General features: G+C 42.4%; 1 protein-coding gene across 1 annotated transcript in view; it reads right to left on the bottom strand.

Moving 5' to 3' along the window:
• Window positions 1-18,388, bottom strand: part of LOC129822171 (E3 ubiquitin-protein ligase RNF43-like) — a 191,038-nt gene that overhangs the window by 63,320 nt on the left and 109,330 nt on the right. The window contains exon 2 of the mRNA XM_055880216.1: window positions 5,999-6,121. Coding sequence (XP_055736191.1) covers window positions 5,999-6,121 — 123 coding nt within the window. The remainder of the gene's footprint in view (window positions 1-5,998; window positions 6,122-18,388) is intronic.

Raw genomic sequence — 18,388 nt, 5'->3', positions numbered from 1 at the left:
AGAGCAGAAAAGACACCTGAAAGAAAGCCACAGAGACCGAGAGGAGGTTATATATGAATGTTGCAGTTGCCACAGAGAAAGAATGATGGTGATAGGCATTGCCTAGGGTGAAAACTAACGGCTTGAACAGTTCATATCAAACAGCTCCAGGTAAAAGCAGGGAGGGGGAATTAAGGGGGGTTGTCAGTCAGTCTTTAGTGCTTCACTATCCAGTCACTATCAGACAGACTAGTCAGCTAATTAGAGTAGAGTAGATGAATGAACCATAAACTATATTAGTCTGCCTCAAAGAAGTGCCCCCCAGTTTGATATATCGGTTGACATGCCAGGAAAAGGAAAGGAGAAGAAGAGGGGCCACTCTTTACCTTGACCCCTCACTTTCAAAGACATAAAAAGTGAAAAACAGATAGCAAAAAGGCTGACGTGGTTTCCATCTATTCATATAATATGAAAAGCTCATTTGCATGAAAAGCTCTCAAACAAGTTACAAATCTCTGTGGTTAAAAATGTTGTTCTATATTCTTTGTTTTGCAATGCTTCAAAGGAACTGAACGTGCTTAAATGGATTTTGCCCAGAGCTGCAGGGGCCCCGGCGCAGCCAATGGATCAGAGGGACAGAGAGACAGGAATCTGGGGGAGAGCTGAGAGGGAGGCCAGGTGCTGCTCTGGCCTGGGTGCCCCAGAAACAGGGATGGGAAATGGGCCTGGGATGGAAAACGGGAAGGGCTGCCAGTGTGGGTCCACTCACTGTGGGAACACATCTCTGGGTCCAGGGAGAGAGAGATTGAAGACACACAGCATTAAGCTATGCGGGATGTCCTGATATAATCAAATGTGGGTTGTCCCAGACTCAACACTTTTGAGCTGAGTACTGAATTTTATGTTATTGTCACTTACAGATCTAGACTAATGGAACTGATTCAGACAGCCACAAAAGACAGACAGCCTTTTGCATTTAAACCCTCAAAGCTTCAGATCGGCCCCTTTTCCAGATGTTCTCAAGAGCTTTCTGCTCTTGATTCTTCTCCCCTGAGAAATAAACATTTGACTTCTTTGCTACTGAACGAAAACAGGCCAAGAAGCAAAGCAGGCCACACGTTTCCACTCCAACCCCCGCTCAGAAACCACCAGGCAGGCAGGAACAGCCTGGGGTCAGTGTCACCCTCTGTGTGTATGTGTGTCTGTGTGTCCATTCGGTCTTCAACGAGGTCTGGAGGACCGCACTGACATTGTTTTATATTTCCATGCCATCAAAATATGCAAAAAAATGATCCTCTATCCATAATTTTTGGAATCTTTAATGCTGCCTGACTGTCTAGTGATTATTAGCGAGCTGGAAAGTCTAGAAACGATATGAATGTAGGCCCTTTATTCTACACAGTTTAGATTTGGTTTTAGTCATTTTAAAATGTATTGAGTTCGTTCACCCCCCCCCCCCACACCGTATGTTTGACACGACTGGTTTAGACTTTCTGAATATTATCACAGTTTGTCCTATCCAGCCCCACTGTGAGCTAGTTATATTCATTACAAACGGAACTTCCGTCGAATGTTTAGACCACGGCCTACTGGCTGTTTTGTGATATTTGCTGGGAATTCTTTTCAGCCGGAGTTTAGCATTGTTCAGGGCGTAGTTTGAGACTGAGCAGGTGGGTCCTTGCATAGCAGTTCCTTCTGGGTAAAAAAGCAGGGCTTTTGCCTATGTCAGTGTCACCCATTTGATGTGGTGAAAAGCTGTGGGGAAATCCTGAACCAGACATTTGCATGAAGAGAACGGTTTACAAATGCAAATGGGGAGAAATCTGCATTTGAGGCTAACATGAATATGAATCTGTGTCAGCAACACCGGCATAGATAGTCTTTAACTATGGGTGTGCAGTTCCAGGAGATTGAGATTGATGGGACACCTAACTCATGCCCCACAGTTCTACAGTAGGCTTACGTACCTCCTACATTCTGGATACATAACGGAAAAAGACAGGGGCAGCCAGACCAGCTGCACAGCCAAATAGCATGTATGCTCTGTGGCTTAAAGTAAAGTATCTCTTTCTCAAAAGGAAGAGATGTTTACTACAGCAGAGCGCCATTCTTAAGAGATAAAGCCTGATCGTAATGAAACATTTGGCATTCTCTCAGCTCAGCACTCGACTTCAAAAGCTCTGCTCAAAATTAATTGTGAAATCCAAGCCACTGAAGAAAGAAAAAGCTTATAGAGGTCATTTGGGGGAAAAGTCACCACAAATCAGGAATCTAGCACATCCCCAGGGTGCACAGTGTCTGTTGCCAGGGATAGGAACCCTCTAGAAAAAAAATAAAAATAAAAAAAGACTACAATGAAACCTTATCCCCCAAGGTTTGTAGCTGCTTCACTTTGTTTGCTTAAAGGTCTATTCTGAACGGTGTGTGATGGTGGTGGGTGCAACATGAAGCCTAGCTCTGCGGCCAACCGACCAACGTCCTGTCTGTGTATCTATCTATCTATAGATCTGCCTGCCGGCCAGGCTGCTATAGCAAGGCTGCACTGTAAACAAATGACATCCGACTGGAACATGGGCTATGGCTGCTGGGAGACAGACTACACAAATGTGGGCTAACAAGCAGGCTAATGTATATTATCTATCTATAACATTTCATTTAGATTGTAGGAAAGCATCTCCATGTAAACAAACTGATCATTCTACACAACTACACAGGCGGATGTTGGCTAACAAATACTTGTATTCCTGTTTGTTTAGCCAACATATACCTGTCCAAATAAAATTTTATAGATAGATAGATATTATCTATACCTATTGATCGCAGATGTAAACCTAAAACCCCATTAATTCAGCCATGAAGAAGAGAAGTGCTTAGCACCAAACCCCCCCCATGTCTTTAAATTCATAACATACCAACATGCAGCAATTTTTTCTTGTCTTTTTTGAGCATAGATTGTGGACTTCAGGAAACAGCAGAGGGAGCACCCCCCTATCCAAATCAATGGTACCACAGTGGAGAAGGTGAAAAGCTTCAAGTTTCTCAGTGTACACCTCACTGACTATCTGAAATGGTCCACTCACACAGACAGTGTGGTGAAGTAGGTGCAACAGGGCCTCTTCAACCTCAGGAGGCTGAAGAAATTTGTCTTGGCCCCTAAGAACCTCACAAACTTTTACAGATGAACAAATGAGAGCATCCTGTCGGGCTGTATCACCGCCTGGTACGGCAACTGCACCGCTCGCAACCGTAGGGATCTCTGCCCGACGCGTCTCCTAGAGATGAACGTACTTTGGTGCGAAAAGTGCAAATCAATCCCAGAACAACAGCAAAGGACCTTGTGAAGATGCTGGAGGAAATAGGTACAACAGTATCCATATCCACAGTAAAAAAAGTCCTATATCGACATAACCTGAAAGATTGCTTAGCAAGGAAGAAGCCACTGCTCCAAAACCGCCATTCAAAAGCCAGACTACGGTTTGCAACTGCACATGGGGACAAAGATCGTACTTTTCGGAGAAATGTCCTCTGGTCTGATGAAACAAAAATAGAACTGTTTGGCCATAATGACCATCATTATGTTTGGAGGAAAAAGGGGGAAGCTTGCAAGCCGAAGAACACCATCCCAACTGTGAAGCACGGGGGTGACCAGCATCATGTTGTGGGGGTGCTTTGCCTCAGGAGGGACTGGGGCACATCACAAAATTGATGGCATCATGAGGAAAGAATATTATGTGGATATATTGAAGCAACATCTCAAGACATCAGTCAGAAAGTTAAAGCTTGGTCGCAAATAGGTCTTCCAAATGAACATTGACCCCAAGCATACATCCAAAGTTCTGGCAAAATGGCTTAAGGACAACAAAGTCAAGGTATTGGAGTGGCCATCATAAAGCCCTGACCTCAATCCTATAGAAAATGTGTGGGCAGAACTGAAAAAGCATGTGCGAGCAATGAGGCCTACAAACCTGACTCAGTTACACCAGCTCTGTCAGGAATGGGCCAAAATTCACCCAACTTATTGTTGGCTACCCAAAACGTTTGACCCAAGTTAAACAATTTAAAGGCAATGCTACCAAATACCAATTGAGTGTATGTAAACTTCTGACCCCTGGGAATGTGATGAAAGAAATAAAAGCTGAAATAATGGCTAGGGTGGGCATTCTAGTTTCTTTATTTCTATGTTTTCTATTTCTTTGTGTTTGGCCGGGTGTGGTTCTCAATCAGAGGCAGCTGTCTATCGTTGTTTCTGATTGAGAACCATACTTAGGTAGCCCTTTTTTCCACCTGTCTTTGCGAGAAGTTGACTTTGTTTGGGCACATAGCCTTTGAGCTTCACGGTTGGTTTTTGTAGTGTTTATTGTTTTGTTCGGCGTCATTTTGATTAAAATAAAATAAAACGTACGCTCACCACGCTGCACCTTGGTCATCTCCTTTCAACAGCCGTGACAAATAAATCCTTCTCTACGATTATTCTGACATTTCACATTCTTAAAATAAAGTGGTGATCCTAACTGACCTAAGACAGGGAATTTTTACTAGGATTGAATGTCAGGAATTGTGAAAAACTGAGTTTAAATGTATTCGGCTAAGGTGTATGTAAACTTCCGACTTCAACTGTACATAGACATGGAATAACTGGTCACTTGAATAATGGAACACCAGTCACTGTAATAACGTGTACATACTGCTTTACTCATTTCATATGTATATACTGTATACTATTCTACTGTATTTTTGTCACTCCGACATTGCTCGTCTTAATATTTATATATTTCTTAATTCCATTCTCTTACTTTTAGATATGTGTGTATTGTTAGATACTACTGCACTGTTGGAGCAAGGAACACAAGCATGTGACCAATACAATTTGATTTGATAACCGCTAGCTTGCTAGTAACTGCTAGCTTGCTAGTAACACATGTAACATGTAACAACAATAGCAACATGGGTAATTAGCGTTATCTGTGTCTATGGCCATATTTGTATCTGTCCTGGAGAGACGTGGAGCAGCAGGTGTCCTGGCTCAGCACCTGGCCTTACTACCCTGGCCCAGGATCCTGGGTATGACCAGTGACAGCTGTGGCCTCAGTGACTCACATCCAGCGCCAGGAAGCATGGGGCTCTCTGCCCCCCCCCCCCCCCCCCACCCCCCACCCCCACCTCCCCCAACCCCTACCACATCACATCCCTTTACGCTGAGAGATCACAGCCATGGCAGCATAACTTCCTCACAATCACATTCAATGCCAGCCAACATTCTACATTCTACTAACTCAAGACTGGATCCTTAAAGCACCGTGGATCTAAGAGTGGACAGTGTGCCAGAAAAAAAAGCAGGGGAAAAGGTTTAGCACTCCGGCTCTCCTCCATTCAAATGGATAAGGTAATCTTTAACAAGGACAACTGCCTGGTTCCAACCAAGATATGCACAGTAAACAAACAGAAAGAAATAATAAACAACCATTGTATGCTACACAGTAGAGAACATTTCAATGGTGTATGGCACAGAGTTACAGTAGGTTACAGAGCCCCAAGGAATTTTTGGGGAGGGTAGATAGTGATGGGGGAAAGAATCTATGCAGTTACATATCGCGATTTTGCACAAAATGTTTTTTTGCCATCCTATAGCTTGTTCTCCATCTTCATTTTAAATAGTAAGCCAACGTATTCAGCACGTTTATTTCTATGACTGATCAAAACAAATTTTCTCATGCTCTCTCATCTCTCTGTAGCAGAGCGAAATGTTTGGAACATCAAATCGGAATAAAATCGCAGTATCAAATCGCAATACATACAGAGTTGTGAAAATTGCATTACATATCATATCGGCACCTAAGTATTGTGATAATATCGTATTGTGAGGTCACAGGCAATTTCCAGCCCGAACAGATACAGTATGATCCGGCAAAGAAAGCCGTTCACTTGGACAAGATACTTCTTCAACTGCTCAACTGTATCATTGCCCCCACTCAAACCTCCCATAGCACTTCAAAGGTATGCATGGGTAAAATGGTCTTACCTTGTCGAGCAGGGGCAGACACTGAGGCACCTTGCGCTCCGGGCTTTCCAGCTTGACGATGCTGATGAAGTCAGACTCCTGGCGCTCATCTTCACTGGTGTTGCACAGGGACAGAGGGTGAGACTGGAGAGGAGAGAGAACAAACAAGGATTTAGAACCAAACCAGACATTTAACCAAACCAAAGGGACAGACGGGGAAACAAATCGACTGTTATCTTACCAAGTTGCACATACAATATGTAACGCAATAGTGGCTCCAAACTCTGTGGTTCCATCACGTCAGTCAGCTTTGCTTTGCTTTGCTGTGACCACCATACATATAGTAGCATAGGCCTATTGATGTATCTTTAAAACATTAGAGTACATTAAGATATCAACAGAGCAAGAGAAGATTAGAATAAGGTGTGCTCATTTAACACAAATCTAGCTCCATGAGTGTGTACTGAATCTACTGCTAGCTGTCCATACTGATGGTGTATGGTTGATATACTGTATGCATTGAACTTCCTAGACAAGTGGGATTAAATGTCATGAATTGTGAAAAACTGTGTTGAAATGTATTTGGCTAAGGTGTGTGTAAACTTCCGACTTCAACTGTATACATACATGTGATAAAGGAAATGCTTTAGTAAATGAGGGATACAAAGAATATTGAAAGCAGGTGCTTCCACTAGAGGTCGACCGATTAATCGGAATGGCCGATTAATTGGGGTCGATTTCAAGTTTTCATAACAATCGGTAATCGGCATTTTTGGACACCGATCATGGCCGATTTACATTGCACTCCCCGAGGAGACTGGTTGACTACCTGTAATGCGACTGCAGCAAGGAGCCAAGGTAAGGTGCTAGCTAGCATTAAACTTATCTTATAATAAACAATCAATCTTAACATAATCACTAGTTAACTACACATGGTTGATGATATTACTAGTTTATCTAGCTTGTCCTGCGTTGCATATAATCGATGCGGTGCCTGTTAATTTATCATTGAATGACAGCCTACTTCGCCAAACGGGTGATTTAACAAGCGCATTCGCGAAAAAAGCACTGTCGTTTCACCAATGTACCTAACCATAAACATCAACACCTTTCTTAAAATCAATACACAAGTATATATTTTTAAACCTGCATATTTAGTTATTATTGCCTGCTAAAATGAATTTCTTTTAACTAGGGAAATTGTGTCACTTCTCTCGCGTTCTGTGCAAGAGAGTCGGGTATATGCAGCAGTTTGGGCTGCCTGGCTCATTGCGAACTGTGTGAAGACCATTTCTTCCTAACAAAGACAGCCAACTTCGCCAAACGGGGGGTGATTTAACAAAAGCGCATTTGTGAAAAAAGCACAATCATTGTACGAATGTACCTAACCATAAACATCAATGCCTTTCTTAAAATCAATACACAGAAGTATATTTTTTTTAACCTGCATATTTAGTTAAAAGACATTCATGTTAGCAGGCAATATTAAACTAGGGAAATTGTGTCACTTCTCTTGCGTTCATTGCACCCAGAGTCAGGGTATATGCAACAGTTTGGGCCGCCTGGCTCGTTGCGAACTAATTTGCCAGAATTTTACGTAATTATGACATAACATTGAAGGTTGTGCAATGTAACAGCAATATTTAGACTTGTGGATGCCACCTATTAGATGAAATACGGAACGGTTCTGTATTTCACTGAAAGAATAAACGTTTTGTTTTTGAAATGATCGTTTCCGGATTTGACCATATTAATGACCTAAGGCTCGTATTTCTGTGTGTTATTATATTATAATTAAGTCTATGATTTGATAGAGCAGTCTGCCTGAGCGGTGGTAGGCAGCAGCAGGCTCGTAAGCATTCATTCAAACAGCACTTTACTGCGTTTGCCAGCAGCTCTTCGCAATGTTTCAAGCATTGCGCTGTTTATGACTTCCGCCTATCAACTCCAGAGATTAGGCTGGCAATACTAAAGTACCTATTAGAACATCCAATAGTCAAAGGTATATGAAATATAAATGGTATACAGAGAAATAGTCCTATAATAACTACAACCTAAAACGTCTTACCTGGGAACATTGAAGACTCATGAGAAAAGGAACCACCAGCTTTCATATGTTCTCATGTTCTGAGCATGGAACTTAAACGTTAGCTTTTTTACATGGTACATATTGCACTTTTACTTTCTTCTCCAACACTTTGTTTTTGCATTATTTAAACCAAATTGAACATGTTTCATTATTTATTTGAGACTACATTTATTTTATTTATGTATTATAATAAGTTAAAATATAAGTGTTCATTGTTCATTCAGTATTGTTGTAATTGTCATTATTACAAATATATATATATATATATATAAATCGTCTGATTAATCAGTATCAGCTTTTTTTCGTCCTCCAAAAATCGGTATCGGCGTTGAAAAATCATAATCGGTCGACCTCTAGCTTCTACACAGGTGTGGCTCCTGAGTTAATTAAGCAATTTACATCCCATCATGCTTAGGGTCAAGTACAGAAATGGCTGGTATTATTTTGGCTAACATGGCTAGAAGAAGAGATCTCCATGACTTTGAAAGAGGGGTCTCAAAGGAGCATAGGGGGTTTAAAAACTGTGTGTGTGTCAGTCACCAGATCTCAACCCAATTGAACACTTATGGGAGATTCTGGAGCGGCACCTGAGACAGCATTTTCCACCAACATCAACAAAACACCAAATTATAGAATTTCTCGAGGAAGAATGGTGTCGCATCCCTCCAATAGGATTCCAGATTGTAGAATCTATGCCAAGGCGCATCAAAGCTGTTCTGGCAGCTCGTGGTGGCCCAACGCCCTATTAAGACACTTTGGTGTTGTTTCCTTTATTTTGGCAGTTACCTGTATCTATATAACTGAATAGTGACACAACGAAAATAAAGCTTTTCTTTCAAATAACTCAAATCAAAAAGACAACACCTCTGTCACACTTAGAGAATAAAATATCAAATCTTCATGTTACTGCCTAAGAATACCCCTTAAGCCATGGCATATTCAATATATACCCCATCCCCAGCCCTTATTGCATAAATAGAAGAGAACATTCGTAACACAATCAACTCTATAGATAAATGGCGAGAGAGAGGGAGATGTTCAGTTTAGCCCATCCCCTCATCACATTAATTTAAAGCTAGGAGGGAAACAGGAGCTAGTCTCTGGCTGGAACATTTGATCCCATCTGAAAGGGAGGGGATAGATAGCTGCTGAAAAGCTGTATTTAAGAGCTCAAGGAGATAGCAGCCAAGTTAGTGACACAAACTGCTGGAGTCAGTCGCACACCACGACACACACGACAACCTGGCCGGGATAGACTAGGCATCATTGATAGGCAACACATCTACACAACACTACACACCATGACCCTCAATCAGGGTATCGATGCATGAGAGAAACCAAGAAGATAGGCAACGCCTCCTACAGCACAACACTACACATGGGTGACTTGCATCGAAACCCAACGATGAATTGCATTGAATTCAGCATGTTGAGTAAAATTACATTTGAACATACTCAACCGGCTGTTACCGCTGTTGGTCTTTTTGTTGGTAGGAATTAGAGACAATATAGCCCCAGGAAAGTAGAATTAAATCACCTAATCAAAGTGCTGGCATGCGCAGACCATGTAAACACGTGCAGGAGCTCGGCAGGTATGCATGTGTGGCGTGCATGTATTTTCATCTTGTGTGCATTCTTCAGGTGCTAGAAATCTTAACGCACTACCAGCGCTTTGAAAAGTTGATGTAATTATACTTTCCTGTGGATATATTGTGTCGCATTCCTATCTGCAAAGGGACCAACCGCATGGGTAACAGACAAAGTAAGTTTGTAACATATTCTACATTCTGGCTTTTAGAGGTCATGAGAGGAAACTTTCCTCATTCAAACGCTCATTTCTGCACGACGTAGAATTCAATCCAATTCAACATTGGGTTTCCAGGAAAATGGGTGACCAGTGCGTTTGTCATTCCGAGAGGAAAATGCCTTCGTGTGACATTAACAACAAGGGCAGAGATGTATGGCTGTCTGTCAGTGTAAATCACTCAGCCAGACCCTGCCAGCACCCACTCTCTCCCCCACCCCACCCCATCCGCTGGTTCCTTCATGTGGCTGTGGGCTCACTGGGCTGAGGTCATGGGACCATGGGACTCCCCCTGATCTGATCTCACCCTGGCCCCAACGAAAATCCCCAAATTAAAAAGACCCAGGGGTGACATCAACAGCTGGCACGGACCCTGAGAAGGGATAAGGGGCCTGACGTCATGAGTCACGCACGGCTATAGCGTGTCAGAGGAAAGGAGAGAGGGAGGGAGGGAAAGAGAGGAGAAAGTGAGAGGGAGTGAGAACAAGAATGAGAATAAGAGAAGAGAGAGGGAGAAAAACATCCAAAGTCAACCACCTCACGCATGGGTGGAGCCCTAGTTTATGACCACTATACACGTGCAACAACTGATTGATATACAACTATGGACATCAGAGCATTGGCAACGTAACTAAAACTACAACACCATTGATCATTACAGAGTGACTTGTACACTAGCGAGCCAAGAAGTCTGTCTGCACCAGATCAGGGTTAGACTAATCTAAACAACGGATCTGTCACAAACGGCACCCTATTAAGTAGTACACTACTTTTGATCAGGGCCAATGGGGGTCTGGTCAAAAATAGTGCACCATATAGGGGACGCAGCTAACATCTGGCCTTCAGATGCAGATGCAGCTGGGTCGTCCCCAAAACACAACAATAACAGAAGCTAAATCAGAGAGAACATTGTAAACTGGATGTGAACTATGTATTTACAGAGACGGACAGGGGGAGATGTTATTGTAAACAGAGGACAGTGTGAAGTCACAGCTACAGCTGGAGACACATACTATACACACACACGCACACACCCATATGCCGGGCCAAATCTGCCCCCTAAAATACCTTGCTCGACATGCTCTAGCTGTGTGTCTCCCATACAACAGATGGACAGAGGTTGCTACTGTAATGAAGGACCAGTCTGAGTAGCAAGGAGGAAGCTTGAACGCCTGTCCTGTTCTGTCCGGTCCTGTCCTGTCCCTGCCTTGCCCTGAGACATGGCGTTATTCCTATGGCGCCATAGGATTCTACAACCCATAGGAATCTCTAGTCTAGAGCCATGTCTGAGGGCAAGGCCCAGCCTTGCCACGCTAGACTACATTATGGAGCCTGGCAGCTGCTTTCCCTATCCACGTTTACTAGGCCCAAATTAGAGACCCACAGCGGAACTTGGTCCTTTAACAAAGAAAAAGGAAGTAAAAAATAAAAAGATAATGACAACTACTACTCCGCCATCACCACACCCTGACATAGGTTTAGAGGAAACGCCTGGAAATAATATCCTTATTCAGGGTTTTAGCTTTTAATCAGGTTTCACTATCTCTTTTTATTGTATAGCCTATACCAGTAGTCCCCAACCTTTTCTTAGTCAAGATCACTTTCTGAGTCAAAATGTAAGTCGAGATCTACCGCTCAGTAATAGATAATATGTTTTGTTTTACTGGACTGATGGCCTGCATCTGAAGGTCAGTCTGAGGGGAGGGAGGGAGCAGCAGAGCGCCTCTCACTGAAAAAAGGGGACACAGTCTTCCAGCTGATGGTGAAACTTAAGTCGCACCAATGCATGTTGTTACTCCTATGACCAGAGAAAGTGAAATATTCCTTGATATTAAAAAACACACAAGCCGCAAAAAATACCTATGCAAGCTTATTGAAACACTTTGCTATACTCATTAATTGCAGCTGCAGTGCTGGTTGGTTGTAGCGTGAGCGGAAGTAGCAAATGAGCATTTTATGACTTAAAAAACTGTTGAACAAAGTGTTGATAGTGCTGAATAACAACTTAAACATGAACTTACTAATAAAACACCAGCTATTCGTTGAGTCTCTAGTCATGGTTTTAAATGTTTTGAAATGTCACATTATCAACTTTGCTGTGCGCTCGAGGCTTCTTTTTACAGTCTACGATCACGATCGACCGGTTGGTGACCACTGGCCTATACCATACGATCATGTTACACACTTGTATATGTTCACATGCAACACAACACCTAGCGTTGTGGAATTACTGATATAAAACTACTGATACTGATATCAAAATCTGTCAATAATGGGAGGAGAAAATATTTAACTTTCCTTGTACTGTATCCAATACTTGCTAACTTTGCAAATTCAGTATCTAATCTTCGCCCACATTGAACATTCTACAATGAACAAAAATAGAAACGCAACATGTTTATTATTTTTAATTCACCTTTATTTAACCAGGTAGGCCAGTTGAGAACAAGTTCTCATTTACAACTGGTAACCTGGCCAAGATAAAGCAAAGCAGTGTGACAAAAACAACAACACAGAGTTACACATAAACAAACATACAGTCAATAACACAATATAAAAATCTATGTACAGTGTGTGCAAATGTAGAAGAGTATGGAGGTAAGGCAATAAATAGGCCATAGAGGAGAAATAATTACAATTTGGTATTAACACTGGAGTGATAGATGTGCAGATGATGATGTGCAAGTACAGATACTGGGGTGCAAAAGAGCAAGAGGATAAGTATCAATATGGGGATGAGGTTGTAGGGTGTGCTATTTACAGATTGGCTGTGTACAGGTACAGTGATCGGTAAGCTGCTCTGACAGCTGATGCTTAAAGTTAGAGAGGGAGATATAAGACTCCAGCTTCAGTGATTTTTGCAATTCGTTCCAGTCATTGGCAGCATAGAACTGGAAGGAAAGGCGGCCAAAGGAAGTGTTGGCTTTGGGGATGACCGAAGAAATATACCTGCTGGAGCGCGTGCTACGGGTGGGTGTTGCTATGGTGACCAGTGAGCTGAGATAAGGCGGGGCTTTACCTATAGACTTGTAGATGACCTGGAGCCAGTGGGTTTGGCGGGGTAGGGGTAGCTAGGTGGAAAGCTTGGCCAGCCGTAGAAAAATGCTTATTGAAATTATCGATTATCATAGATTTATCGGTGGTGACGGTGTTTCCTAGCCTCCTAGTGCAGTGAGCAGCTGGGAGGAGGTGCTCTTATTCTCCATGGAATTTACAGTGTCCCAAAACTTTTTGGAATTAGTGCTACAGGATGCAAATTTCTGTTTGAAAAAGCTAGCCTTAGCTTTCCTAACTGACTGAGTATTTTGGTTCCTTCCCTGAAAAGTTGCATATGTAAAGTGTTGGTCCCATGTTTCATGAGCTGAAATAAAAGATACCAGAAATGTTCCATATGTCACCCATTGAGCACGCTTGGAATGCTCTGGATCGACATGTACGACAGTGTTTTCCAGTTCCCGCCAAAGTCCAGCAACTTCGCACAGCCATTGAAGAGGAGTGGGACAACACTCCACAGGCCACAATAAACAGCCTGATCAACTCTATGCAAAGATCTGTCGCACTGCATGAGGCAAATGCTGGTCACAGTTAGAGGTCGATTAATTAGGGCCGATTTCAAGTTTTCATAACAATCGGAAATCGGCAATTTATTTTTTACACCTTTATTTAACTAGGCAAGTCAGTTAAGAACACATTCTTATTTTCAATGACGGCCTAGGAACGGTGGGTTAACTGCCTTGTTCAGGGGCAGAACGACAGATTTTTACCTTGTCAGCTCAGGGATTCAATCTTGCAACCTTACGGTTAACTAGTCCAACGCTCTAACCACCTGCCTGACGAGGAGCCCGCCTGTTACGCGAATGCAGTAAGAAGCCAAGGTAAGTTGCTAGCTAGCATTAAACTTATCTTATAAAAAACAATCAATCAATCATAATCACTAGTTATAACTACACATGGTTGATGATATTACTAGTTTATCTAACGTGTCCTGCGTTGCATATAATCGATGCAGTGCGCATTCGCGAAAAAGGACTGTCGTTGCTCCAACGTGTACCTAACCATAAACATCAATGCCTTTCTTAAAATCAATACACAGAAGTATATATTTTTAAACCCGCAAATTTAGCTAAAAGAAATCCAGGTTAGCAGGCAATATTAACCAGGTGAAATTGCGTCACTTCTCTTGCGGTCATTGCACGCAAAGTCAGAGTATAAGTTTGGGCCGACTGGCTCATTGCAAACTAATTTGCCAGAATTTTATGTCATTATGACATAACATTGAAGGTTGTGCAATGTAAAATGAATATTTAGACTTATGGATGCCACCCATTAGATAAAATACGGAAATGTTCCGTATTTCACTGAAAGAATAAACGTTTTGTTTTCTAAATTATAGTTTCCGGATTGGACCATATTAATGACCTAAGGCTCGTATTTCTGTGTGTTATTATGTTATAATTAAGTCTATGATTTGATAGAGCAGTCTGAGCGATGGTAGGCACCAGCAGGCTCGTAAGCATTCATTCAAACAGCACTTTCGTGCGTTTTGCCAGCAGCTCTGTTTATGACTTCAAGCCTATCAACTCCCGAGATTAGGCTGGTGTAACTGATGTGAAATGGCTAGCTAGTTAGCGGGGTGCGCGCTAATAGCGGTTCAAACGTCACTCGCTCTGAGACTTGGAGTAGTTGTTCCCCTTGCTCTGCATGGGTAACGCTGCTTCGAGGGTGGCTGTTGTCGATGTGTTCCTGGTTCGAGCCCAGGTAGCGGCGAGGAGAGGGATGGAAGCTATACTGTTACACTGGCAATACTAAAGTGCCTATAAGAACATCCAATAGTCAAAGGTATATGAAATACAAATCGTATAGAGAGAAATAGTCCTATAATTCCTGTAATAACTACAACCTAAAACTTCTTACCTGGGAATATTGAAGACTCATGTTAAAAGGAACCACCAGCTTTCATATGTTCTCATGTTCTGAGCAAGGAACTTAAACGTTAGCTTTCTTACATGGCACATATTGCACTTTTACTTTCTTCTCCAACACTTTGTTTTTGCATTATTTAAACCAAATTGAACATGTTTCATTATTTATTTGAGGCTAAATTGATAATATTGATGTATTATATTAAGTTAAAATAAGTGTTCATTCATTATTGTTGTAATTGTCATTATTACAAATAAATGTAAAAGAATCATCTGATTAATCGGTATCGTTTTTTTTTGGTCCTCCAATAATCAGTATCGGCGTTTAAAAATCATAATCGTTCGACCTCTAGTCACAGTCCACGCCCTTACAGATACCTTAATGATTATCTGTATTCCCAGTCATTCGAAATCCATAGATTAAGACCTAATGAATATATTTACATTTACTGATTTCCTTATTTGAACTGTACCTCGGTAAAATCTTTGAAATTGTTGTACGTTGCATTTGTAACGCACGTCTTCCTCCTCGTCTGAAGAGGAGCAAGGATTGGACCAAAACGCAGCGTGGGTTGAATACATAATAATTTTAATAATAATAACGAAGACGAAAAAACACTTAAACAAACTACAAAATAATAAACGACAATAACAGGCCTGAACTTGAGAACACATAAAACATGAACGCACGAACAGGAACAAACGAACGAACGAAACGAAACAGTACCGTGTGGTGAACAAACACAGACACAGCAACAATCACCCACAAACAAACAGTGTGAACAGCCTACCTAAATATGGTTCTCAATCAGAGGAAACATAAAACACCTGCCCCTGATTGAGAACCATATCAGGCTAATTGAACATGAACCCAACATAGAAACACATAACATAGAATGCCCACCCAGCTCACGTCCTGACCAACTAAACAAAGACAAAACAAAGGAAATAAGGTCAGGAACGTGACACCGTTTATATTTTTGTTCAGTATAAAATGCTGTTGTTTGTGACAGTGTCTATGTTTTGCATTGCTTACAAGACTATGCATTATCTTCTTTTTTAGATACGCCCACACTTCACTTACAATCAACCGAATGTGAACATTGTCCAGATGCCACTATTTGTACCTTCGTCCGGTTAGCAGCAGTCTGGCGCTGGGCTATAAACAGCATCAAACATAGACACAGACAGACAAGTTGAAATGTCTTCATTTGATTTTGTACGGGCCTGAGAAAAAGGGGGCCTGGGAACCAAAATCACTGAGTCTCCATTTCAAAGGGACTAGAAACCGCAGGGCGCACACACATTTCCTTGCTCTGTTAACAATGGTCACTCCTCCTCCTCCTCTTCTCTGTCTACTCCTTTTCTCCTCCATCTATATCTGTTTAAAAAGCTGGGGGAGAGAGATCTCATCCTCCTTCTTCTCTCCACTCCTTTGTAGCCACGATTAAAGACATTCCTATCCAGCTCAATCAAAGTCTGACTGTCTCAAAATACTCCAAGGCAAGAATCTAACAGCCTCAAAAACAAACAGACCATCAGAAAAAATGTGAAAATAAATAGTAGCTGTGGTGAGAAGTCAATAATTTCTTTCCCCCTCTTTGCCCTGTGGGTCTTCTTTTTTCATGTGCCAATAAGCGGCAGCTCTGCGACAGAAGCGTTCTACTTGGTCATCTGCTGCCAGGCAGGAAGGAGCTGAGCCTAGCCACTTATGTTAGGGTGAGTTAGAGGAGAGAAGAGAGGGGGAACCAAAATAAGACATCTTGGGGAAATTTTAAGAGAGTGGGGACCGTTAAAGAGGGGGAACAAGGCAGGAAGGAGTTGAGCCAGCTACTTATTTCAGGGTGAGACAGGAGAGAAGGGGAACCAAAAAGAGCCAAAAAGTAGGGGCATTAGAGAAGAGAGTATGGCAGAACCAAAAAGTCAAAAAATGCAACTAAGAGTTAGAAGAGAGAAAGAGCTTGCACCTCTCATCGACAGCCTCTACACTTCAATTTCCATCCATTGACTCAACAAAGCTCAGGGAATTTAAAGGCCGATCCGCCTACACGATTGATGAAATACCACACAATAATATTAAAAGTCAGAAGTAAAATCAATCAATTCAGTTGAAGATCAAATAAATATCTCAACGTGTCTATTCTATCATGTAAATGTAGGGTGTGGGTGAGGAGGGGTGAGATAGGGGAGGAGAAGGGAGTAAGGCTTTTCAAAGGAGTTCAACCCGAGGCCAGTTAAGCCTGCCAAGCTAGTGTACGTCAACAAATAATTATATTAACCCAGCCCCCAGCTAACACACACACATACTCTCATCCTCCTCCTCTCCCTCCAGCACCACCAAAATATGAAAATATGTGGTTGCCTACCTGGTCTCCGTTCTGACCCTCAGATTTCCAGTAGAGCGTGCGTGTGTGTGTGTGTGTGTGTGTGTGTGTGTGTGTGTGTGTGTGTGCGTGCGTGCGTGCGTGCGTGTGTGTGCGCGCACGATGTGTACAAAACAATAGGAACACCTGCTCTTTCCATGACATAGACTGACCAGGTGAAAGCTATGATCCCTTATTGATGTCACCTGTTAAATCCAATTCAATCAGTGTAGAAGTACCTATGAAGAAGTTATGGTAGTAAGTGCCAGGCGCACCGGTTTGTGTGTATCAAGAACTATAATGCTGCTGGGTTTTTCATGCTCAACAGTTTCACGTGTGTATAAAGAATGGTCCACCACCCAAAGGACATCCAGCCAACTCGACGCAACTGTGGGAAAAATTGGAGTGAAAATGGGCAAGCATCCCTGTGGAATGCTTTTGACACCTTGTAGAGTCAATGCCCTGACGAATTGAGGTTGTTCTAAGTGGAAAAGGTGGGTGCAACTCAATATTAGGAAGATGTTCCTAATGTTTTGTAGCCTCAGTGTATGTGTGTTTGGTGTGTGTGTCTGTGCGCATGCATGTGTCTGTGTGTGTGTCAGCCGGTCAGCTGAATGCCTGTGCTGCTGCTTCACAGCTGGCCTCCAGCATCAGAGAGACACTCCGACTCTGTGAGCCTGATCCAAACTGCTCTGGCTAGCTCAGCCAGGTCGCTCAAGATCCAATTTGAAAGCCCACGTCCGTCCAGGTACCCAGGACATCGGGAGATGCATTCAAAACCATCCATTAGGTGCAACTGTGAGTGCTATTACCATCAAGTAGGCTTGGGTTTTGATAGGGCATTGTGGACGGAGATGACGGATTGGGGTAAACCGCAAGCTCCAGCTCCGAGGGTCACGTGTTCAAGCCCAGTGAGGCACCGTTTTTTTTTTCAATTTAGTTTTAACCCTATCATAAAAGTTAACTCTTAACTTAACCATTCATAATGAATGACTAAACTTAATGAGCAGCAGCTGCAGCAGGAAGACCAACCCAGGGTGTCCAAAACATCTCGAAATGTGATGTGGAGCAACTTCGAAATTTGACCTTTCGACAAACGTGGACAAATATCATAATCTGAAGTCAAATTTGTCAAACCATGAGATTTTTTTTGCCTGGCTGGCTGGCTGCAAGGGCAGACTGGGAATCACTCCACTCTACCATCAAACAGACACCTGGCCCAACACACACACA

The sequence above is a fragment of the Salvelinus fontinalis genome, chromosome 2 (assembly GCF_029448725.1).
Source record: "Salvelinus fontinalis isolate EN_2023a chromosome 2, ASM2944872v1, whole genome shotgun sequence".
Classification (NCBI taxonomy): domain Eukaryota; kingdom Metazoa; phylum Chordata; class Actinopteri; order Salmoniformes; family Salmonidae; genus Salvelinus; species Salvelinus fontinalis.
This window is presented reverse-complemented; position numbering and strand designations above follow the sequence as displayed.